The following is a 26487-nucleotide window of genomic DNA, read 5'->3' on the forward strand; positions in this document are numbered from 1 at the left end:
TTTTAGCTGGAAATTTTCTCTATCTTAAAAATGAGGTGTACTTTTGCACATTTTTGAAGCAGGAATGCGCTAGGGTCAGAGAGAATAATTTGGATGCAAGGGATAGACCAGTGTTTTTTTGGGAGACGGCAAAAGCTGTAATCAGAGGCCGTATAATATCCTATACATCGAATTATAAAAAAAAATGCATGAGCCTTCAATTTATAAAAACAAGCGAAAAGTATAAGAATAGATATATTAAATATAAAATTAACCCTACTATTGTATACAAGATCGCCTGGCAGGAATTGAAACAAATTTATAAGAAGGAACAGATATATAGGATGGCACAAGAGAATAAACTATGTACACTGGAGAATAAATCTGGCAAATTGCTTGTTAATCTGCTAAAAACTAAACATAAAAATAGACAAATTTCTCTAATAGTGTCTGAAACGGGAGAGGAGATTCGGGACCTGGATAATATATGCACAGCCTTAATGGAATATTATGCAAATTTATATAAGGGAGAAGATATAGATATATAAATGCCTAAGGCATTTCTTGATAATTTGCATATTGGGTACAAATGGAGGTTATTCAAGCTCCGATCTCCAAAAGAGAAATTATTGAAGTTATTGACAAGATGGTTCTTGGTAAAGCTCCAGGACCAGATGGATACACTGCCGCATTTTTTAAAATCTCTAAATATTTTATGGCTGAGGATTTAGAGAGACTATTTAATGATGTTTATTTAAAGGGAGCTTTGTTTCCAACTGCCAAAAGGGCAAATATAGTAGTATTCCCGAAAAAGGATAAAGATCCAACTAGATTGGAGTCATATCGCCCTATCTCCCTTATGAACCACAATATAAAACATTTTTAAAAAAATACTAGCTAATAGATTGTCACAATTCCTACCGGAATTGGTCTCGGATGATCAAGCTCGTCAAGGGCAGATCCAGGGGTGAGAAATATACGTAAGACCTTTGCAGTCCTGGATTGGACCGGTCTCAGAACACATCAATATAAGAATGCAGCTATGATCTCCTTTGATGCGAAGAAAGCATTTGATCATGTGTCCTGGGACTCGTTATTCCTTGTACTGCAGAGAGTGGGATTATCTGGAAATGGTTTAAATTTTTTGAAGGGTATGTATATGGGTTCAATGGCTGGATTAAACGTAGGTAGCAAACTGGGATCTTTCGAATTAACAAGTGGTACCAAACTGGGATGTCCCTTTTTGCCCCTTTTGTTTGATCTGGCTATAGAACTGCTTGTATTAAATTTTAAAAAACAATAAAAATATCAAGGGGATTAAAATAGGCTCTCAGGAAGTCAAATTATCATTATTTGCCAATGACCTTCTGATCTACTTGCAAGATATAGAGGAAGATATTGAGGAGATCTTGAGAATTCTAATCCAATTTGGTAAAATCTCAGGGTGTAAGGGAAACAAAACTAAGACTGAAGTATTAAAGCTTAATAAAAATTCTAACTTAGAATGGAATAAAGACATAAATATGCAAATAGCTCAACATGAAATAAAATACCTAGGAATAAAACTCCACAGAGATCCTCATAAAATATATCGCTCAAACTACGACCCAATTATTAGTAATAATTAAAAATGAACTAATTAGATGGAAGGATATTCCCTTGAGCATAAACGGAAGAATTCAACTACTGAAAGTGGTCAGCATTGCTAGGATCATGTATCCTATGCAAGTCTTGCCTTTATTAATCAAACATAGCAATATAATTCTTCTCGAGCGTTAGATGTCGAGATTTATATGGAGGAATAGGAACCTCGAGTCAGATTAAAAATTTTACAGGAAGCAAAACATAGAGGCGGTATGGCCCTTTCCAATATAAGACACTATAATTTATCATGCCTGAGAAGATACATTATGGAGTGTAGAACTCAGAAGTTTTATTGTGTTAACCCAAATATTGAATGAATCATGATATATCCAACATCTTTGGGAGGACTAGTTTTAAGAGGGGGGGGACGGACGACATTTAAGAAATAAAATAACCTGGAGAAAATGTTACTCTTCAGGGATACTTTAGTAATTTGGAAACTAATAAAAAAGAAATATGATCTGCCTATTTATTTTGATCAGGATATTAATATAGGGGCCCACCCAGATGTTAATCTTATTATTGATAAATCCCTACAAAATACATGAATGGAAAAGGGAATAAAATTCCCAAATGATATTATGAACAATACAGGCAAATTTCTGTCCTTCATAGAGATGCAGAATACATGTGATCTACCCATAGCCCAGCACTTACAATATATAAGGGTTTGCAAAACTTTGAAAAAACTGGCACAACCGAAAGATAGAATCAAGGAAGGGTCGGAGTTTATGGACTTGATGACAATAGGGGGGAATAGAAATAAAATCTCTGACATATATGCAATATTGAACGAAGTTATGTCTAAATCTAATATAGAAGACTCTATTTTGAGAAAATGGACCAGGAGTCTTGGAGCAACAAACATGAATAATATCTATGGACGTATAATAAAGGGATATAAGAAAAATAAGAACTGTAATTCTATCTGAAACCTGGAGGTAACAAGCTTGGAAAATCAGATTCGCTATGCTTTTAATATACCTCTAGAGAATATGTCCAGGACTTCTCATTGCATTGTCCAAAATGTGATTTATTTAAAGCCGATTACTATCATTGTATCTTGGAATGCCCACTTATAAGGAACTTCTGGCAAGATACATGTAACCTGATTAATAAAATATGTGGGCTAAATCTGATAGGGAATCCCTAGGTGTTCATTCTTCATACTAATCGAACTCAGAATAGTAATATTGAAAATGTGTTTTTTAATTATGTAAATTTACATCTAATATTAATGGCAGCGAAGAAGGCAATCATGAATCAATGGATATAAAAAGCTCCCTCGACATATTCCCACTTAAAAAATAATAAATATTCTGAGAAAAATAATGGTGGTGGAATATGTTTCTGAAAAAAAAATCTCAAAGTCGTAGAGAGAGATTCCTTAGGAAATGGAAGGAGTTGTTAAAAGAGATGTTCTCCACGGAAGAAATCAATACTATTTTTATGTCTCGGTATTAAAAGAACAGTAATTAGGTAGACCTGAAGGAGACCGGGGGGAGGGTTAGGGTAGTTTTTTTTTATTTAATTGTATAATTAAATACATTTGGAGAGTAGGGAGTCTGAAGAAGAAACCGTGTAATGTCATATAAAAGTGGTATTTTGTGATATCCGTTCTTGATTTGTTTGTACGATCTATCGCCATGTATTTATGTTGAAAACTGAATAAAATATATTTTTAAAAAAATAATGAATTTACAAATCATGCCGATAACGGTAAAAATTGCAGGCCGGCACATATTTTGTTTTCAATTTACATACATCTGTACGAAAATGTATGAATTTGGCAGACGTCTGATACATTTTTTAAATAATTTTAATGAAAAAAAACTGCCCAAAGACACTTTTTATAAATGTGCCATATTGGGTTATTTGTTTAGGTCATCTCGAAGCAATGCATTACTTGCTCCAAGTGTCTCATGACTAAAATATGTGTTATTACCAGCATTCTTGTCTTCCAAATCCATAACATTGGGTTAAATCTTAGTTGGCTAGGATTACCTACTTGTTGTTAGGAAAGGCAATGTGAATATATCTAAAAAGAGTTATTGAAATTGTAACAATAGCCTTTATTCTAACACAGACACTAAAATCTACTTCACAGTTGATAGGAAAATAGTTTGTTTCTATTGTGTAAATTGATTGGAAGCACTCAGACCAAAAAGCCACCAATTTGTTGTAGATAGGATTTAAAAATCCGATTTATTCCATTAAGGAACTGAAAAGAACAATGCTGGAGAATTATAAGTAACATTGTACATATCCATCAGTTCAGTGTATAGGACCTTAAGGGTTTTTTGTCTTCCCTTTTATCCTGTATTGTACTTATAAATGTGTTTTCCACATTCACGTATTGATTTTGTTATTCGATTTTCAATTTCTGCACTTTTTACTATTGTTACATTTATTATTTATTGTATCAATTTCCAAAGGAAGTAGAGAAGTGTTTGAAATTACAATATCCCTTTGAGCTATTTACAAAAACAAATTGAGATTTCCTGGATAAACACATCTAAGGAGGCAAATTGTGTCATTCATATTGATAACAGTTGTTGCATTGTAATGGGCCTTATTCCTATTCTGACCTGCCTAATATACTGTTACTTATATTTTAATGCTTCCATTGATTTCATCTGAAGAAAGTAAGTATTACAATGCACTTGTGTGTTTATATCGCATGCTTTAATGACAGGATATGAAAGTGTTCTTAATCTCCGTGCATCCTCCACAACATGTTAGGCTTATATATGGCTTATAAATATGCAGAGGTACAACACATTTAAAGTGGATTTCTATCTAAAATGTAAAAAATGGCCATAAACGAGTAAATCAGAAGTTAATTTGATTAATAAAGTTGGTTGTTGTGGTTGTGCTTATTTTACTTACAGAGATATTGGCCTTCTTCTGTTTTGTTGCATCGGCAATTTTTGCAACAGTACAGAAAGTGCAGCCTTATTGGTGGTCACATTTGAGTTAGCTTTTCAGGAATAAAAAGTCAACTGACTTTTTTTCAGCACTGTGACAATTTACCGTCAGTTACTGAGAAGCTATTTCAAAAGTAACAATCAATATGCAATATTTGCAAAAATTGCAGCTACCACTAAAAAAATTGCAGCTACCACTAAAACAAATGTGGCCAATATCCCTGTAAGTAAAAATAACATTATTATCAAACTTTGGGTGTCACTCTCACTTCTGAGGAGCTAATTTGTGCCTATTTTTACGTTTTGGGTGGAAATCCTTTATAAAGTAGGGTTCTTTAGTATTGTCTCTGCCAGCTACAATTTTGAACTTAGGGTCAGAATAAGTAAGAGAATTAATTGGTATCTTCCCCATCACTGGTCTATTCCTAACATACTCCATAGGATATATTTAGTGGGGACACAGTTGTTCAGATTAGGTAAAGGTCTGGGAGCTACAAGAATGAAGAATCCCTTTCATTTTGCACAAATTCAATTGGTTGAGCATGCCTGAACTTACATCTATGAAAAATACTTGCAGTGGAACAGTAGAAGAGTTGACCATTGTAACTATTCAAGTTGCTGTTTGTGTTCTAACCTACTTTTTAAAGATCTGTAAGTTACAAAAGTTTAACTTTAGTTGGCCATTTCCATGATGATTGTTAAAACTCTGACAGTAAAAGATGAATATTAATAATATTACATCTATAGTAATGTATAGTAAAGTATAGGACCTGTCTCAAAATGTTCTTGTTCGGTACTGATTAAATGTTACAATTGTATTATTTAGTCTACTTTTCTGCATCCAGATGTGTTGTAGTGTATGTTTGCATGTCCCTTTAACAACCACCAACCTAATAAGTAAACATTTTCGAACTGTAGTTGGATCGGGGGCAGATCTTCCCGTGTATTGTCAGTTTTACTTGGAGTCTGCAGATGTTAAGATCAGAAGGACTTTCTTTTACCTGTAGTGCTTTCTCTGTCCCCCAGAAATGACAAAAAATTTGTTCTCAGTCAACCTCCATGTCACTTGCTGCATACAGAAACATTGCCTCGGCAAGGTAGATAGGCAGATACGTATAGAAGGGAGCGGCCCATTGTAAAGTCAGATACTGGATCACTCAGAGAACGAATTTAACACTTTGGGGAGATACTACAATATTTGGCAACTGGCCCCCTCTACCTCGCAGAGACCCTAGTAATGGAGTGGTCTACTCATATGTCACATTTGGAAATCACTGAAAATTATTTTTTTTCAATTAAGTTTTTTTAATATTTTTTTTTTACTACAGACCACCAAATAAACATAAAAGCTTTTAGTGTATCTTATGCGTTTATTGGCGTTTTATTTTAAAAGGCTATGTTATCCTTTCCAATAATTTTTGTTATTAATTCAATGGATATAAAATAAAAAAAATTATATGTATATATACTTCTCCATGGTTACAAACTACAAGCTTTGTGTAGCCTAAGCCTGTATTCAATATTTCCTTCCATATTTTCCCTATTTCTTGATAATTTACATTTGATAGGTTAGCAAGAAGTTGAAGAGAGTATGGCCACAGTTGGCAGTCCTGTTACCATGGGCCAGAGGTCCTAGTGAATGCAAAACTTTAGAGGTGAAGATGTAAATGTTTTTGCCATATAACCTGCCACTTATAACCTACAGTATCTAAGCAGAAGTATTTTAAGAAAATCATCAGCAGATGTATCTAAGAGAACATAGGATCAGTGATATTGTGTTAAGGTATTGTAGACAGTCAAATAAAAAAATGAAGGAATAAGAATGAAATAATAGGAAGGCAATTAATACAGGAAAGAATGGGGGAAGCATTAGTATTTAAAGGGGTATTCCGGTGTTCGGAAAATAAATTTGAAAGAAGGCTGCAGTGTCCTTACATACAGATCAACAGTATAAGACTCATACTACATCCTAAACATTTATAATGACCTTCTTTTGTCTCATTGTTGCTTCCTATCTGTTCCTTCTCAGTGCAGCAAAAGTGGGCTTGGGTTCAGCAGGAGCCCATGTGGATAGCAGACTACAGTTCCCATCTTGCAGCTCTCCTGACATGTATGTTTTAGTATTTTCCATAAAATAATGATTTTGGGGCATCTTTTCTTAGATCTCTGTATTGTGCCGTTCCTGTTATTCCTCATACGAGTTTATGAAGTTAGGGGTGTGTCCCTACAAAGTCTGGCACTGTCCAATCAGTGCTTTCAGTCTCAGACTGTGTAGGGACACGCCCCATTCACGGGATGAATGGTAACACCCAGTTGTCAATTTATTCATAAATTTCTAGGAGGAATAGCAGAGGAACGGCACATTGCAGTTCTAAGAGAAAATGCTCCAGAATTGTGATTTCATGAGAAATTAAAGTATTTACTAAAACAGGAGAGCTGACAGGTACTTTTTAAATGTACACTTAAAGAAGTGCTATAATTTTATGTAAGTAAAGATTAAGGAGGACCTATTAGTTGTGAAAAAACAGAAAAGTGAGAGTAGACTAAATATTATTATTACATATCATTAGCAGAATAGCAGATTTCCCTCGGTATTACAAGACAAAGCTTTTACTTTAACATCAGCAGAGTAAGGTCCAAAACTCATGAGATTCTCTGATTCCCTGGGAGATACCAGCTGATTCTATACAGCATCTGAATGGTGAAGTCTTGTGCTTAGATCTGGTTAGGATTAGGGTATGGCCATAAATGCTTAATAAGGGAACAAGCCTTTTACATGAGCATTTCGTTTTTATTCAGCTGGATGTATCATAAAACAAATTCTGTTTTACCTTAGCAGGGCCAGCTATTGCCAGCTTTATAAATTATATTCTTTCATCTCCATTATTTATACTCGGTGGGTAGTTGATTTCTTATATTGTGCTAAAGGCAATATCCTTTTATCAGTTCCTTTCATCAACTTCAGTTTCTAAATCCAAGGCTGCTGTAGAGTGGATGTAACCTGTTTATCATCCACTTCCCTTTGGTAAAAATGCCAGTATCTTACCTTACCCAAGTTTACATTAAAGGGGTTGTCCAGGCACGGACAACTGATGAACTATCCACAGGATAGGTTATCAGTATATTATCGGTGGGGGTCTGGCAACCAGACCCCGCACCGATCAGCTACCTCTGGGCATCGGATGTCCACGCCGGAAGCAGATGGCTCCGGTCACGGAATAGTGGCCGTACTGCAGCTCTGCTCCTATTCAAGTGAATAGGGGCAGAGTTGCTGTTCTGCAGCACGACCGTTATGCAGTGGTCGGAGCCATCTGCTTCCAGCTCCAAATACTGCATACCCTGCATGATATCCGGCGCCCAGAGGCAGCTGAATCATCTGATCGGCGCGGGACACTACTTTTCAATTTTACTTTTTGTATCTTCACACCTTAAAGGGTATGCTGGATATGCTATAAATGTCTGAAAGATGCTATAAATGTCCCAGCTGGAGCCCAGTGCTGGATCAAATATCCCACTACACCAGTGTCACACTCATAAGCATTCACAAAGCTGAGATATACGTGTATGGATTGCATTTTTACTCCTTTAAGTGTACTTCCAGTTATATATATTTAAATTACTATATTGCACCAGATTAAATCTTTCCATAATATAGTGGAGGATATCCCACTTTCCTTTGATACTGCAGCTTTGGCACAAAATATTTAGTTAGGATATGCAATCACGTTATAATCGGGAGTCTGGCCTCTGGGACCCCCACCGATCCTGAAAATGAAGGAGCCGCAGGGCTGATTGTATGTTTCATTTTTTTATTTTTTGTACACCACTGAAAACTTTATTGAACTATTTGAAATTATTTTTTTACTAGTCCCCCTAGGGGATTTGAACCAGCGATTGTTAGTGTATTGCAGTATATTGTCATTTTTACAGGCTCCTGTTAAGCCCTGCCAGAGAGAAAGAAGGCAGACCTGGGGTCTTCATTAGGCTTCCGTGCTGCCATGACAACCATCGTCACCTGCAATAGAGTCATGGGTGAGGGGGGGCGATGGGCTGTCGGAGGGGGCCGCCCGCCCCTTTTTAACATCTTAGATGCCGCAATCGCTATTGACCGTGTCATCTAAATGGTTAGAAGGCCAGGATCAAAACTATCTCTGACCGATAATGCAAGGTGTCAGCTGTAATACACAGCTGACACCCGCAGCGTATGGAGCGCGCTCATCGTTTGAGTCCGCTTTATACTTCATACTTCAACCCCCGCACCAAGACGTGCAGTTATGTCCAGGTGCGTGAAGGGGTTAAGGGCTCATGCACACTACCGTGTCCTCAGTGTACTATCTGTTTTTATTGCAGAATGAATACTGAACCATTAATTTGGGGCCACGCACACATTCTTTTTTTTGTGGATCTGTGTTTCCGCCAATTATAAAACAGGTCCTTTTTTTGTCTGTATTTGCGGTCCGTCTTGCGCTTCTTTGTGTATGGGTCCGCAAAAAGATGGACAGCACATGGATACCACTAGAATCCGTGTTTTGCTGTCTGCAAAATGGAAATGGTTGTGTGCATGAGCCCTAAGGAGTACAACTGCCGTTTACGATCCACACTGGGCCCTAGCCCCCTTTCTTCCCGCTGACTGATGGCCACTGTGTATAAATTCAGATACACGTAAACTGTAAGTCATTGGTGAGGGGGGGGGGGCGGTGGAGCGCTCTCCTCTTGAATACAGCAGACTCATACTGTAGCTATGGGTCTGCTGTATACTGTGTTAGGCCCCATGCACACGACAGCAAAGAACCTCCGTTTTTGCGGACCGCAATTGCGGTCCGCAAAAATGGAGCCATTCACTTTCATTGAACACTGACACCTTTCCGTAGCACTACGGAAGGGTGTCAGTGCCGTGGAAATGTTCCGGGAATTATGGGAGCACGGCCCGAAAATGCGGCTGTCAGTCAGCGGCCGGCCGTACCCACGATCGCGGGCCGTGATTGCGGGCACGGCCGTGTGCATGGGGCCTTAGGCTGTATTAATATTTTTTTTGGACATTTGGGTTAATAGTAAAGCAGGCCTGTCCTTAAAGGGAACCTGTCACCAGCATTTTACATGTTGAACTCTACTCACCCCTCGCTGGCCACTGCTGTCAAAAGTTCATTGCCGTTATCTAAACTCCTCCGAACATAAATAACGGTCTGCAAACATTTTGCGCCTTTTATTGTTATAATCAGACAGTCTTATTCGTTCCTCTTCTTATGACCGCCCACTGCCGAAAACTGGCCCGCCGTGAATGCAGAAATCTCTGGTTAGCTAGCGCGCACGCGCCCATCATGAATGGTCTGATACACTTCCCTGCTTCGTCCGGGCCTCTATCTAGTTGCTGCGCATGGACCGCTATGGTGTCCCATTGTGCGCACGCAACAGAACAGGATATCGATGAGCAAGCACAGGATTTCATGTGTGCTGGGGGGAGGCGAGGAGCTGTCTATCAAAAGTAAGTAGGCAGCATTAACTCGGAAAGGCTTGAGGAATGAAGATAGATATGACTCTTTTCAAACAAAGATATGACTCATTTATGCTCATTAGCATACGGCACGGGAACACTAAAAAACAGAATACTAAAAGTACAGAGCCTACTTAGAAGATAATTATAGGTTACATAAAAATGATTTTTCACCCAATTCCACCAGTTATTGCTGGTTTAATATGTAAAATGCTGGTGACAGGGCAGCACATTCAAGTGACAATTCCACTTTATGGAGCCAGGAACTGCATTCACCCCTCTTCAGCAGAAGAATGATGGGCCTATACAGTACCTCTGTATGCCTCGGAGTACATATAGACATACATAGGTTTTCACTCACAGATTCATATGAAATTAGTGGCATGTTCCAATGTAGGCTGTAATATGGAGGTATTCTCATATTCTATATACAGACACATGGAATGCCTATGGCTCTGTAATATGTCTGCCAACGTAAAGGCTCCTTTCATACAGCTTCAGCATTTGCATGTGCACCGAGCTTTATGTATCGTGACTGCTCTAATAGTTATATGTCGCATGGCAGCTACAAACCATAAGAACACACTGAGCCACATGCAATGTTCCCTGAGATTTACATGTGACTATTGAGCAACAAATATATCAATAAGAAGGACATGGGGTAAAAAAAAGGTGTCATGAAAGTCACATGCAAGTCTCACTTTAAGCTGTTGTACAAAAAATGTCAATGTAGTTTCAGGCTCAACGAGCATTTGCCCCATGGAGACTGTAGCAACCCATTTAACGGAGTGACAGGAATATTCGCATATATGCAATGTTTTATTTCTAGAATATCAAACTCGTTGGATACATCATACACATGTAGTCACCATTAAGGAATTGTGTGTACTGAATAAATGCATTTAAATTACTATTTTTTATTGTTTTTTATTTTAAAGGGACAGTTACAGTGACGTCAGTGAAGAAAGTTGCTCAGATAATTAACTGCATTCAGTAAATCGTGAGGCTTAAATATAAGGTAACTGAATTTGTTATAATTCTAATTACTTTTAATTTGCTAATAGCATTCATTGAAATGTTATTTTCAGAACAATTATCATAATTGTATGTTAACAGGTGCAGTATTCCACAGAGTTAAAATAAAGAAAGCTATGAATCATCGAAGGTTAATTCTAACCATAAATACAAAGAATAGAAATGGAAAATTCTGCAATAAAATATTATACAGAGGGTACATAATGCTATTATTTACAAAGATATATGTAAAACATCTGGTGTAGAAAATGCACTACAGCCAGAAAAACATTACCATACATATAACAAAAAACAGAAAACGTAAGTAGGTTCGCCGTTGATGAACTTACACCGATTAAAGGAACAGTCCGAGCAAACCTGATACTCTCTGTTATACTCGGTACAGGACCTAAGGGGCAGTGCATGACACAGGGTTTCAAATAACACCAAAGAAAATCCAAGTGTCATGCACTCCCCCCTCAGGCTATGCACTCGGTCTAACACAGTGTATTAGTTTTGTAGCGAGTTTACTTTAGCCCCTGGGAAAGTGCAGCCAGTTTTAACCTTCCTGACAGAGCCTCATTTTTCAAATCTGACATGTCACTTCATGTGGTAATAACTTGGGAATGCTTTTACCTATCCAATCGATTCTAAGATTGTTTTTTCGTGACACATTGTACTTTATGTTAGTTGTAAAGTTTGGTAGATACATTCAGTATTTAATGGTGAAAAACACCAAAATGTATTTTTATAAATTTAAATGTATCTGCTTATAAGGCAGATAGTAATACCACACAATATAGTGTAGAAGCTTTATGTTGGCATTGTTTTTTGCACATCCTTTTATTTTTCTAGGACGTTACAAGGCTTATAACTTTAGCAGAAATTTCTCACATTTTCAAGACTATTTCAAGAGGCAATTTTTTCAGGGACCAGTTCAGTTCTAAAGTGGCTTTGAGGTGGCCATACTTTACAAGCCCCCATAAATCACCCCATTTTAAAAACCGAACCCCTCAAAGTATTCAAACCCACATTTAGACCGTTTCTTAACCCTTTAGGCGTTTCACAGGAATTAAAGCAAAGTAGAGGGGAAATTTACAAATTTCATTTTTTTTGCAGAAATAAATTCCATTTTTGTCTGTTAGGGTATGTGCACACGACCTCTTTTCAGACGTAATGGAGGCGTTTTACGCCTCGAATTGTGCCTGAAAAGATGGCTCCAATCTGTCGGCAAACATCTGTCCATTGCTTGCAATGGGTCTTACGATGTTCTGTGCAGAAGACGGCACGTAAAATTACGGCCGCGTCAAAGAAGTGCAGGACACTTCTTGGGACGTAATTGGAGCTGTTTTTCATTGACTCCAATGAAAACCAGCTCCAATTACGTCCGTAAAAGTCGCCACAAAAAACACGTGCACTTGTAAAAACGTTTGAAATTCTGGAGCTGTTTTCTCCTGAAAACAGCTCTGTAATTTCAGACGTATTTGCCGTTCTCGTGTGCACATACCCTAACACAGACGGTTTTACCAGAGAAATACAACTAAAAATGTATTACCTAGATTCTGCAGTTTTTAGAAATATACTACATGTGGCCCTAGTCTGCTAATGGACTGAAACACAGGCCATAAAAACAAAGGAACAGCTAGTGGAATTTGCGGCCTACTTTTTATTAGATTATATTTTAGGCACCATGTCAGGTTTGAAGAGGTCTTGTGGTACCAAAACAAAGGAAACAACACAAAAAAAACATTATTTTGGAACTACACCCCGCAAGGAATTTATCTAGGGGTGTAGTGAGCATTTTGACCCCACAGTTGTTTCATAGATTCTATTAGAATTGGGCTGAGAAAATGAAAAATTTAATTTTTTCCAAAAAAACATAGATTTTTTTTTATTTCTATAAGGACTAAAGGAGAAAAAACATCTCTACATTTGTAAAACAATTTCTCCCGAGTACAGCAATACCCCATATGTGGTCACAGATGACTGTTTGGACACAGCAGGGCTCAGAAGGGAAGGCGTGCCATTTGGCTTTTGGAGCTCAAATTTAGCTGGAATGGTTTGCGGATGCCATGTCGCATTTTCAAAGCACCTGAGGGGTTAGAATGGTAGAAACCCCCCACAAATGAACCCATTTGAGAAACTACACCCTCAAGGAAATGATCTAGGGGTATATTGAGCATTTTGACCCCACAGCGTTTTTGCAGAAATTATTGGAAGTAGGCAGTGAAAATGAAAATCTATTTTTTTTCCAATAAAATGAAGGTTTAACAAATATTTTTTATTTCCACAAAAACTAAAAGAGAAATAGCACCCCAACATTTTAAAGAAATTTCTCCTGAGTACGGCAATACCCCATATGTGGTCATAAACTGCTGTTTGGACACATGGTAGGGCTCAGAAGAGAAGGTGCGCCATTTGGCTTTTGGAATGGTTTCTGGGCGCTATGTCGCATTTGCAGAGCCCCTGTTGTAATTGTACAGTGGAAACACCCCAAAAGTGACTCCATTTGGGAAACTACACCCTTGAGAAATCATCTAGGGGTATAGTGAGAATTTTGACCCCAAAGATTTTTTTTGCTGAATTAAGACGTAAACTGCTGTTTGGGCACACTGTAGGGCTAAGAAGGGAAGGACCGCCATTTGGAGCGTGGATTTTGCTTTGTAGTAGTTTTTGTTTGGGGTATTACTTGTATTTCAGTTTATAATGTGGGGGCATATGTAATCTGTGGGAATGGACACCAGGGCATAATAAGAGGGTATAATAATGGGGTAAATAATACAATTATCCATAGATGTGTGGTATGCTGTGAAGCAATCCGTTATGCACAGGTCAGTGTCGGACTGATAAACAGTATCCTTACTTATCCCCCTTTTGTAACACTCTGCATCTTCTGGGGACTTTTCCTCCTTTGTAGTTTGTGAAATTTTGCTGGGAAAGTGTTTCCCTGTTATAATACGGCCCTAGCTTCAAGCAGATGTGCTACAGTATGTTCCTTCCCTTTTAGTTCCTAAATACTAGAGCCTTGATAATCACTTCTTGAAACTGAAGGAATGTTCCCCTCCGGCCTTCACATCAGGATATTTTTTCATCACTGCAATACTAGTGCCATAACTTTTCTATTTTTCGGTTGATGGAGCTGTGTTCAGGCTTGTTTTTTTTGCGAGACAAGCTGTAGATTTATTGGTACCATTTTAGGACACATACGACTTTTTAATCACTTTTTATTTCATGTTTTGGAAGAGTAAATGACCAAAAACAAGCAATTCTCAAATAAGTTTTTTTTTTCCAGCATTCACCGTGTGCCATAAATTACATGTTAACTTTATTCTACAGGTGGAGACGATTACGGCGATACCAAATTTATATAGTTTTTTTCATGTATTGCAGTTTTTGCACAATAAAATCACTTTTTTTAAAAAAAATATTTGTTTTCTGTGTCACCATATTCTAAGACCCATAACTTTTGGTGGACAAAACTGTGTCAGGGATTTTTTTTTGCAGGACGGTTTGTGATTTTTAATGGTACTATTTTGAGGTAAATGTGACTTTTTGATAATTTTTTATTCCATTTTTTTGGGAGGAGTAGTTTTTCCTATATATTTTTTACGGTGTTCACCGTACGTGATAAATTACGTAATCGTTTCATAGCTTGGGTCGTTACGGACGCGTCGATACTAATTATGTATATATATATATATATATATTTTTTTTTTAGCTTTTTTCAATAATAAAAGACTTATGGGAAAAAAGTCAATTTTTTGTTTTTTAACTTGAAACTTTAATGTATTTATTTTTTGACACCATTTTTATTTACTTTTTTTTAACCTTTTATTTTTTTTTGGACCCACTAGGGGACTTTGAAGGCCTTCAACACTGATCGCTATTCTAATACACTTCACTACCTTTGTAGTGCAGTGTATTAGAGCTGACGGCAAGCCAATGAGAACTTGCCGGAGGCAGGTCCTCACAGGACTTTCATACAAGGCAGACACGGAAGCCATAGTTAGGCTTCCGGTTGCTATACCAACCATCGGCTCCCCAGCGATTGTGTCGGCTTAGAAAACCTCAGATGCTGCGATCGCTATTGAGCGCAGCATCTGAGGGGTTAATCGGCCAGACCGTAGATTAGCTCCGGTCCTGGCCGTTACAGCAGGGTGTCAGCTGTAATATACAGCTGACATCCGGGGGTGATGGTGTGGGCTCAGCCCGTAACTGTACTGTGGTTTGCGAGAGCCACTTCCCGACAGTGCTATATGAAAACTTTGCATGTTGGGAAGGGGTTAAAAGCGATTTTAGGATAGGCCATCAATATTTGATTGCTGGGTGTACCACCTCTCCAATCACCAGAGTGAAGGGGCCTGAGAAGCCGCAAAAACACTTCATTATTTACACAGGCACAGAGCCGTACTTACAAGTGCGGCTGTACTAGTTCTGCGGCTCAGTCTCAACTCGACTCAAATGCGGTACCATGCACGTGCGCCCATACAGAAAAGCCGATGTGCCTGTGTAAACAATGAAGTTTACTATTTTTACTAAACTATTTTTTGGCGGTGGACATTATTTATCAAACTTTATTTCACTTTTCTTTTATTAGTCCCAGTAGGGGACTTCAATCTGCGATCAATTGATGGTATGCCAAAGCATTATTGCCAGTTAGTAATACGTTGACTCTGGCATTGCCTAATAGATATGTACCAATGGCAGACCTGGGTGCCTTTGTTAGGCCCCATGCACACGACAGTATTTTTCATCAGTAATTACTGACAGTAAGGCCTTATTTACACGAACGTGTGCGTTTTGCGCGCGTTTCAGTTCCATGTGTCATCAGTGTTTGGTGCGTGTCTGCGTTATTTTCCCGCATATGCCATCCATATGTCACGTGGTTTTGACGTTTACAAAATGAAATGAAGGAGGTGGTTTTCTTTTTCCCATAATTTCTGGAGCAACTGTTGCGTTAATCACGCACAGCACACGGACTTCAATGGGGGCGTGATGCGCTAAAAGCGCTCAAGTATAGGACATGCAGTGAGTTTCACGCAGCGGACACATGCTGCGTGAAAAACACGGAATGTCTGAATGGCCCCATTGCATAGGTCCGTGCGTCGTGCATGATTTTCACGCGCGTATCACAGACGTGAAATGCGCTTGTGTATATAAGGCCTTAATACTGACAGTAATTACAGACCCATTCATATCTATTGGCCACGGACACCTTTCAGTATTTTTACTGATGGGTGTCCGTGCTGAAAAAGTCATAGAACCTGTCCTATTCGTGTCAGTAAGGCATCATGCATCGCCGGCCGCGGGCAGCCGGACGTTTTTACGGGCCGTGCTCCCATTATAAAGTATAGGAGCACGGTCCGTAAAATAAGAAAATAGGACATGTCCTATTTTTTTCGGCCAGTTTCTACGGCACGGACACCCTCCCGTTGGCATACGGGAAGGTGTCCATCGGCCATAGAAATTAATGGGCCCGTAATTACGGGCGATTTTACGGTGGTGTAAATGGAGCCTAATTACGGCAAGGACTCCCCCATAGAAGTCTATGGGAGCTTCCGTAAATACGGACTGCTACTGATGTCCATCCGTATACTGTCCGTATTTAATAAAGCATTGCTAGGCAACATGTTGATGACATAATTTGCAACCTCCTTCTTTTTGTAAGGATTCGTATTGAATACGGATGCAATACGGACCGTATTTACTGACAGTATTTCGGGATAGATGAAAATACTGTCGTGTGCATGGGGCCTTAGGCATGAGGTTTACACTTAGGGTATGTGCACACACAAAATCAAAAACATCTGAAAATACAGAGTTCGTTTCAAGGGAAAACAGCTCCTGATTTTCAGAAGTTTTTCAAGCCACTCGCAATTTTCGTGGCTTTTTTTACGTCCGTTTTTTTTAGCTGTTTTTCCATAGAGTCAATGAAAAACGGCTCCAAAAACGTCCCAAGAAGTGACATGCACTTCCTTTTTGCGGACGTCTTTTTACGTGCCGTTTTTGAAAAATGGCCATGTAAAAAACGCCCTGTCAGAACAGAATGCCGTATTTCCTATTGAAATCAATGGGCAGATGTTTGTAGGCGTTCTGTTTCCGATTTTTCAGCTGTTTTTCAGGACGTTTACGGCCCGAAAAACGGCTGAAAACACTACGTGTGCACATTCCCTTACTCTATCTAGCACCCAGCGAGACAGGCTCCATGCTGTGATACTTTGGATAATGTGATGGTCTGAGGATGATCCTATGACTGAAAACGTTTGGATTGTCCAATGTATATTGAAAAAAATGTCTTGCATTATATTCTATGTATACATCTGATAGGGTTTGGTAACCTACTCCGAGTACCTCCAACATCCCAGTGTGCCGTGAATATCTTGCTATTTGTTAGGGCCTAGAGCGCCTCAGTAGCCCATCGGCACTTCTTGATTTTGTCTCGGGGCAGCGATGGGCTCACAGAAAGAGCTCCCTCCCTTTGTCATAGATCCTGGATTGAAGTTATAATACATCCAAGACCCCCAAGTGATGACACGTGCACAGCTAATGTGCCAGCACCATTACTGTAGCACAACATGATAGCGGTTTGCATTAATGACCGGCCCATGGTGAAAAGGAGTTAGAAGAGCTATCTCATAAAGACAACCTGTGTTCATATGCCCTTTCCTTGCTCGAAGCCCCCGCTATGAACCTGCCGGTCCCAGGGCATCCATGTTACATGCACAGCAATTAATTTCAATGGTTGCCATGTAATGTTACATTTCCCCTGCAGTGGCCACTGCAAGGGAAATAAATGGGCAGAAACTTCTCGTAATGCTGGACCTGCAGCTCTCAGCTGAATAACTCGCTTTGTTCTAAAAAGGATCTTTATGCCTGTTCTTTTATTGTAATCTAATCGAATATTGACACATATCATGTATCCAGGATGATTCCAGTTATAACTTTAAAACAGATTTGTGCTGTTACTTGTCATACATATTACTAAGCAGGTAAAGTCAAGCAACATGCTGATTTTCACTCCCTAATCGTCTTGTAGTGGCCTATAACACTGCTGTAATACAACCTAGCCAATGCAACAAGTTGTTCACCTTCTGTGCGTTTTATATCTATCTTAGACTTTGTTTACCTTTGGGATCTACATTAGGCGGATGCACTGGGAAAGCCCCCCAGCGTATCCATAGGGCACCATTCTCCTGGGCGTATGTCCAAAAAGGCATGCAACTATATTACTGTCAATTGAGTTGAAGAGAGCAGTATGCTTGTGGAAAGGCTATGGAGGTCGATACCGAGACTGTCACATTAACAACTGTTTTCTACTTCATTTCTTGCCTTATAGGTACTGTTTCTCTTTATGGAAAACCAGCTGGTAGGTAGCCTAAAGGACAGTGCTCTGTTGGAAAAGTATGCAAAATAGCTCTCCTTTAGAAGGGAGAAAATTGTCTCTTTAGTGCCCTCTATAGGTGACTACCATATAAGATCCCTTTATAGAACCTTGAAACATGATTCGCATGAATAGCCAAACCAGAGACACCCATCTGTAGACAGCACTATTTCGCAGTTTTTGCTCCTCATCAGATCTGATCTGATCATAGTGTAGGCATATTTGTTTATTATTACCACCTCCCCATTAGTCAGAATGGCACTACCTGAGTACTCACGTTGCTTTGATGGCTATGCATATTACTGACTATATAGAAGATAGTCCTGGCCAATTAATAGCTGAAGTACTCTGAAGACACTTTCTTTGGTGGATTCCACTCTATTGTGATGGGATATACGGTAAAATAATCTACTTGTGTGACATAGCTCTAATGGAGCAAATATGTTTAGTCAAGACCTTATTGAAATTATATATAAATAATGAAGTCATTGAATACCAAATCTGTGTCACATTGTCCCTAGACTAAAAGTAAATGTGAAGTTACAAATATTCTATAAGGGGAACTGAAGTGACTTTGGATTCTTGTTTTTTTCTGTAAAAGCTATAAAATCAGCAACGTTCTTCACGAAAAGCAAGATACAATTTACTCCTGTAGGCCCCTACTCTATTAACTAAGGTGTGAAGGCACATTTTTTATATATATATATATATATATATATATATATATATATATATATATATATATATACACTACCGTTCAAAAGTTTGGGGTCTTTCAGACAATTTTGTGTTTTCCATGGAAACTCACACTTATATTTATCAAATGAGTTGCAAAATGACTAGAAAATATAGTCATGGCATTGACAAGGTTAGAAATAATGATTTTTATTTGAAATAATAATTTTCTCCTTCAAACTTTGCTTTCGTCAAAGAATACTCCATTTGCAGCAATTACAGCATTGCAGACGTTTGGAATTCTAACTGTTAATTTGCTGAGGTAAATCGGGAGAAATTTCACCCCATGCTTCCAGAAGCCCCTCCCACAAGTTGGATTGGCTTGATGGGCACTTCTTGCGTACCATACAGTCAAGCTGCTCCCACAACAGCTCTATGGGGTTGAGATCTGGTAACTGCGCTGGCCACTCCATTACAGATAGAATACCAGCTGCCTGCTTCTTCCCTAAATAGTTCTTGCATAATTTGGAGGTGTGCTTTGGGTCATTGTCCTGTTGTAGGATGAAATTGGCTCCAATCAAGCGCTGTCCACAGGGTATGGCATGGCGTTGCAAAATGGAGTTATAGCCTTCCTTATTCAAAATCCCTTTTACCTTGTACAAATCTCCCACTTTACCAGCACCAAAGCAACCCCAGACCATCACATTACCTCCACCATGCTTGACAGATGGCGTCAGGCACTCTTCCATCATCTTTTCAGTTCTGCGTCTCACAAATGTTCTTCTGTATGATCCAAACACCTCAAACGTCGATTCGTCTGTCCATAACACTTTTTTCCAATCTTCCTCTGTCCAATGTCTGTGTGCTTTTGCCCATATTAAGCTTTTCCTTTTATTAGCCAGTCTCAGATATGGCTTTTTCTTTGCCGCTCTGCCCTGAAGGCCAGCATCCCGGAGTCGCCTCTTCACTGTAGAGGTTGACACTGGCGTTTTGCGGGTACTATTTAATGAAGCTGCCAGTTGAGGACCTGTGAGGCGTCTATTTCTCAAACTAGAGACTCTAATGTACTTGTCTTGTTGCTCAGTTGTGCAGCGGGGCCTCCCACTTCTCTTTCTACTCTGGTTAGAGCCTGTTTGTGCTGTCCTCTGAAGGGAGTAGTACACACCGTTGTAGGAAATCTTCAGTTTCTTGGCAATTTCTCGCATGGAATAGCCTTCATTTCTAAAAACAAGAATAGACTGTCGAGTTTCACATGAAAGCTCTCTTTTTCTAGCCATTTTGAGAGTTTAATCGAACCCACAAATGTAATGCTCCAGATTCTCAACTAGCTCAAAGGAAGGTCAGTTTTATAGCTCCTCTAAACAGCAAAACTGTTTACAGCGGTGCTAACATAATTGCACAAGGGTTTTCAAGTGTTTTCTAATCATCCATTAGCCTTCTAATACAGTTAGAAAACACAATGTACCATTAGAACACTGGAGTGATGGTTGCTGGAAATGGGCCTCTATACACCTATGTAGATATTGCATTAAAAACCAGACATTTGCAGCTAGAATAGTCATTTAGCACATTAACAATGTATAGAGTGTATTTCTGATTAATTTAATGTTATCTTCATTGAAAAAAACTGTGCTTTTCTTTCAAAAATAAGGAAATTTCTAAGTGACCCTAAACTTTTGAACGGTAGTGTATGTATGTGTATATATATATAGACAGAAGTACCACCTACGAGAAAGAGGCTTGCACTAGCTTCAAAAAGGAAAACAGGTTTTGTCTAAATATTAAATACCTCCAACGCTCACCAAATAATTATAAATTCAATAAAAAAACTTTATTGTTACACATAAATAGATGAAAATACATGAAAATTTAAGCATACCCATGGTGAAGGATTAACCCCAAGGTCCAAAGTCAATCAGATACAGTACATATAGAAAATGGAAAGTGCAAATGCTACAATCAATGTAAGCTACATAAGTATATTAGGACTGGAGTTAAAGAGAACCTTTCACCTGCCCATAAATGTCTAGCTCTTGCACTGTCCGTAGCAGTGACACGCCCCCTTGCCAGTTCGGCAAACAAGTACAAGACTGTGATCTCTCGCAAGAGATCACTGTCTTGTCCTTGTCTGCCAAGAGCTGAAGTGTGAGAGCGTGCACGCGCAAATTCTCTCGTGCTGTGACACTGTCCGTAGCTGATTGGATAGTGTCACAGCCATGTTACACGCCCCCTTGCCATTACACGCCCAATTGACTGTTCAGGGGGTTATTTAAATATAACAGCACCGATATCTAAATAACGGAGCATGGTAGAAAAAAATGTAAAGAGACCCAGGGATTGTGCAGCCCTGCCCATTACATGCTGCACTTAGCTGCACATGTATGGGCAAGTGAAAAGTTCTCTTTGAGTATAAAGTGCAAAATGCATACAATAAGCCAATAAAAATCCTTGATACAGGAGAAGTGGAACATACAGACCAAGAGGCAACACACACCCCAACACGTGTTTCACCATGCTTCTTCTGGGGGTCCCATGGATATGCCATAAATGTCTCAGGTGGGAATAACCCTTTTTGTGAGATTTTTCACAAATTCTCTGCACCTTATAGATGTGATATAAGGGATCAGCTGTTTTTAGGCATGGTGCCCACAGATCAGGACACCTGTGCTAAAAACATTCATAAGTGCCATGGCAGACTTTTGTAGAAAAGCTTACTTGAATTTTTGTACAGTGATAAAAACCCTTCTTTCAGTTTAGTTTGGAATTTTCTCTTTTTTATTTTTTTATTTATATTTTTATTATTTGCAAAACATAACATATGCTTAATCAAAGGTGGACTATCACATCAGCACACTAATCATGACATTGTCATACACTATATTACAGACAAATATTTCGTGCAATAGTACACAGGATATAGTGAAGGCATTAAATGAAAATTATAAAGGAAGACAAACAAACATAAACTTCTCAGAAATCAAGAATCATTTTTGGCTGCGGCATACTACGGAAGTGGCCATCAAGAGTATATCAAGTGTCCTTAGTATCCACACCCCAGTTAATTCCTAGAAGGACTTTATTATTACTACCATACCTTACCCTAGTGCCCGGATGACAGCAGATTATCATTGATTCCCAGTGTTTATAAAACTAAGAGGGAAGTGTTCTAGAAGCTTTATAATCTGCCCATAGTACCCAATTATCTAAGAATTTGCCATATGTGTTAGAACGTACCGCTACGATTTTTTTCAATGATATAGTCAAATTGAACGAGATTACTTAATTCAGAAATAGTAAGAGGATCTAAAGATTTCCAAGACCTGGCTATCAGCAACCTAGCAGCTAAGATGACATGCCCCGTTATGCACCTGAATTCCCTAGGAACATCAGCAATTCCAACAAAACACAATGCTAATGCAGGGGAGGGGGATATTAAATAATGTAAAATAGAGGACAGAAATACAAAGGTATTTTCCCAGAAATTAAAAACTAGTGGGCAATTCCACCAAACATGCATGTAATTACCCGGCATACCACAATTCCTCCAGCACAGAGGAAATCAACTCTGGGGTTCTATACCATCTAAGCAATATTTTATGCGCTATTTCCCTATGACTATCACCTTTGGAAATCCTGGATGCCCAATTCATTGCCGAGTACCATTCTGGCAAGGAAATGACCACATTTAGTTCTCTCTCCCATTTAAGCAAATAACCTGGTTTAAATGAGGTCTGAGATCTGTAAACAGTAGAATAAAACATAGAAATGCTCTTCGCTGAAGAGTTGAAGGCCACAAATGCACTACTCTGGAATATCGGCCCATCCAAGTCCCTGGAACTCAAAATATGATGCATCTGAAAATATTTATACATGTCCTGGGTAGGTATACCATATTTTTGTACCACTTTATTAAAGGATAACAATACCTTAGATTCATAAAGATTGCCAATACTTTCAATCTCGGCTGCTTCCCACTTAGACACATTTAACTCTGGTAAAAAGAAGGAGAGGTAGCGAAGGGATTGACATTCAGACTTGGGAGTGTGGGCAACCAGGTATTGCCAGGACGCTATAGAGGCAGCAATGGAAAGCATGTTTTTGCTCCCTCGAACGGTTTGAAACTATCAATTGGCAAAAGAGAAATAAAAGGAGCCCCCACTGCAACCCTCTCAATTTCCACCCATTTAAGGTCAGTGTATCTGCCCCACCAGTAATAAATCTGAGATAGAACAGTGGAATGAAAATACCTCCATACATCAGGAACTCCCATCCCCCCTGATACCCGAGGGCGAGCCATGGTAGAGAGCCGTATCCTTGGTTTCCTACCAGCCCATATAAACTACCGTAGCCAAGAGCATTTCCATAGGAAAAGCACCATCCTGTGCTGCTTGGTTAAATATCTGCACTAAATGAGGGGCTAAAATCTGTGCATACTCTTTATAATAATTATTCGTATAACCATCCGGGCCCGGGGTTTTAAAAAGTTTAAGTGATGCTATAGCTTTAAAGAGGCTCTGTCACCACATTATAAGTGCCCTATCTCTTACATAAGGAGATCGGCGCTATAATGTAGGTGGCAGCAGTGCTTTTTATTTAGAAAAAACATCTATTTTCACCATGTTATGAGCGATTTTTATCTTTATGCTAATTAGTTTCTTAATGCCCAAGTGGGCGTGTTTTTTTACTTTAGACCAAGTGGGCATTGTACAGAGGAGTGTATGACGCTGACCAATCAGCGTCATACACTTCTCCCCATTCATTTACACTGCAGACAGCGATATAGCTATATCGCTATGTGCAGCCACATAAACACTATAACGTTACTGCAGTGTCCTGACAATGAATATACATTACCTCCAGCCAGGACGTGATGTGTATTCAGAATCCTGACACTTCTGAATCTTTTCTGTGAGATTTCCAGCAAGGCAAACGTAATCTCGCGAGATTACGCTGCAAACTGTCATTTAAAACGAAATTACGTTTTCCTTGCTGGAAATCTCACAGAAAAGATTCAGAAGTGTCAGGATTCTGAATACACATCGCGCCCTGGCTGGAGGTAATGTATATTCATTGTCAGGACACTGCAGTAACGTTATAGTGTGTTTATGTGGCTGCACATAGCGATATAGCTATATCGCTATCTGCTGTGTAAATGAATGGGGAGAAGTGCATGACGCTGATTGGTCACTGATTGGTCAGCGTCATACACTCCTCTGTACAACGCTCACTTGGTCTAAAGTAAAAACACGCCCACTTGGGCATTAAGAAACTAATTAGCATAAAGCTAAAAAATCACTCATAAAGTGGTAAAAATAGATCGTTTTTCTAAATAAAAAACACTGCTATCACCTACATTACAACGCCGATCTCCTTATGTAGCAGATAGGCCACTTATAATGTGGTGACAGAGTCTCTTTAAGTATCTCGGGTTCGGTAAAAGGAGCCGATAGAACTGGGATACCTGTGGCAAAGGGACTGAGTGGAGAAGATCAGTAATTTCGGGCTGTAAATGCTGGTAAGTATTATGGTCCTTATGTATGTTATAGAGGGCACTATAATAAGATTTGAACTGCTCAGCCCAGGGTCTATTACTTTATTACCCTGACTATCCAGGAGGTACGCGATGCTAGTGCGTGCCGAGGACTGCTTAATTTCTTTGGTCAAGAAAGCACCAGCTCTATTATTATGTACATAGGTAGTCATTTGCATACGTTTAAGATAAATGTCATACTGAGACGCAAGCAATGACTGCAATGTCAAACGCAAGGACCTCAACTCTGAAGAGTAAGCAGGTGTGCGCGTGGCTTTATTTTTTACGTCTATATCTGCTATCTGATTAGTGATATTAAAAATCTATTTTTCCCTGTTTCTCTTGGCCTGAGAACAGGCTTTAATCCGCATCCCTCTCATAAATGCTTTATGCGCATTCCACAAGATATAGGGACATGAAACGGAACCCACATTGTCTGAAAAATAGTAGGTCAATTCTTTTAATAAAATTGAGGCATGATCAGGGTGATGGAGTATGTAATCATTCAAACGCCATTGTGAAGGGAGAGAAGACATTTTCAAATTTATGGAAAACGAGATAGGTGCGTGATCAGACCAAGTTATCTGTCCAATTACAGAAAATTGAGACTGTAGGAGTACCCTATTATTTACCAGAAACAAATCAATCCTAGAATAAGACACATGAGGGGCAGAAAAGAAGGTATAGTCCCTCTCACCCCCATGTTGGCATCTCCACACGTCAAACAGACCTTCCTCTAACAAAGTCGATGCAAAAGGACAAGACTGTCTAGTTCTAGCAGTGGAATCTATATCTGGGTCAATAGTCATATTAAAGTCTCCACCTACAATTAACATACCTTACGTTAAAGCCTTAATTTTCGGAAGTAAGGAATTCAGGTAATGGTATTGGCGTTTATTGGGAAAATACACATTAAAGATAGTATACAATATATTATTAATCTCGCACACTAATCCCAAGTATTTTCCTTGAGGGTCACTAATAAGGGATTTAAGAGTGAAAGCTACCGAGTTTTTAATAGCGATCATAACCCCCTTACGTTTAGCCGAACATGAGGAGGTATAAATATGTGGGAAAAATTTGTTGGAAAATTTAGGCGTTTTCTCCACATGGAAGTTTGTTTCCTGCACCAATAAAACGTCACATTTTTTAACTTTGGCCTCACGCCACAGCAATCTTCTTTTAATAGGACTATTAAGTCCCCTGACATTAAAGGAAGAAAAACTCTGTAACATACCTAGGAATCAAAGGGCAGATGCCAGTGAGCATGTGGAAATACCAACATGACAGTAATAATACGAGCGTAAAACCCGTCCTTCTATACAAAGCCTTGATAGCCAACAAATTCTGAGATAAGAAATTTAGAGCAGCCAAATTACATAATAAACAAACTATACAAAAGAAAAAAATACATTAAACCAGGAGAACAAAAAAAAAATAAAAAATTGAGAACCATCATATTGCGTTCCTCGCACTGCATTCTCTAGGTGAAAAAGAGCAAATACAATGCAAAATTGCTCATTAATAGTATTAGATTTTAGTTAACCAGATATAGAATATAGAATACAAGAACTTCAATAAATTTAGCAAGTGGACAACATATACTAAAGATAATCAAGTCACGTGGTTGCGAATGTTCACTGTCTTCCAATCCATGGCAAGTGAGGGAGGCGCTCGGGCTTTCCCAGATTTATGGGGAATGCCAGATGTAAGAATGTTCCATTTTCGTAATAACGATAAACCTTCCTCGACAGAGGTAGCAATAGCAAGTGTTCCGTTATAAGTTATCAGCAATTTCGTAGGGAAGCCCCACTTGTACTTGATGCCAAAATCGCGTAAGGTTTTC

At 38.9% G+C, this 26487-nt stretch overlaps 1 protein-coding gene across 2 annotated transcripts in view; it reads left to right on the forward strand.

The window, feature by feature from the left end:
- CTPS2 (CTP synthase 2) overlaps positions 1-26487 on the forward strand; it is a 164471-nt gene that overhangs the window by 123446 nt on the left and 14538 nt on the right. For both annotated transcript variants that reach the window (XM_075854407.1, XM_075854408.1), the window contains exon 19: positions 10980-11059. In XM_075854407.1, coding sequence (XP_075710522.1) covers positions 10980-11025 — 46 coding nt within the window. In that variant the 3' untranslated portion in view covers positions 11026-11059. The remainder of the gene's footprint in view (positions 1-10979; positions 11060-26487) is intronic.

Source organism: Rhinoderma darwinii, chromosome 2 (assembly GCF_050947455.1).
Source record: "Rhinoderma darwinii isolate aRhiDar2 chromosome 2, aRhiDar2.hap1, whole genome shotgun sequence".
Lineage (NCBI taxonomy): Eukaryota > Metazoa > Chordata > Amphibia > Anura > Rhinodermatidae > Rhinoderma > Rhinoderma darwinii.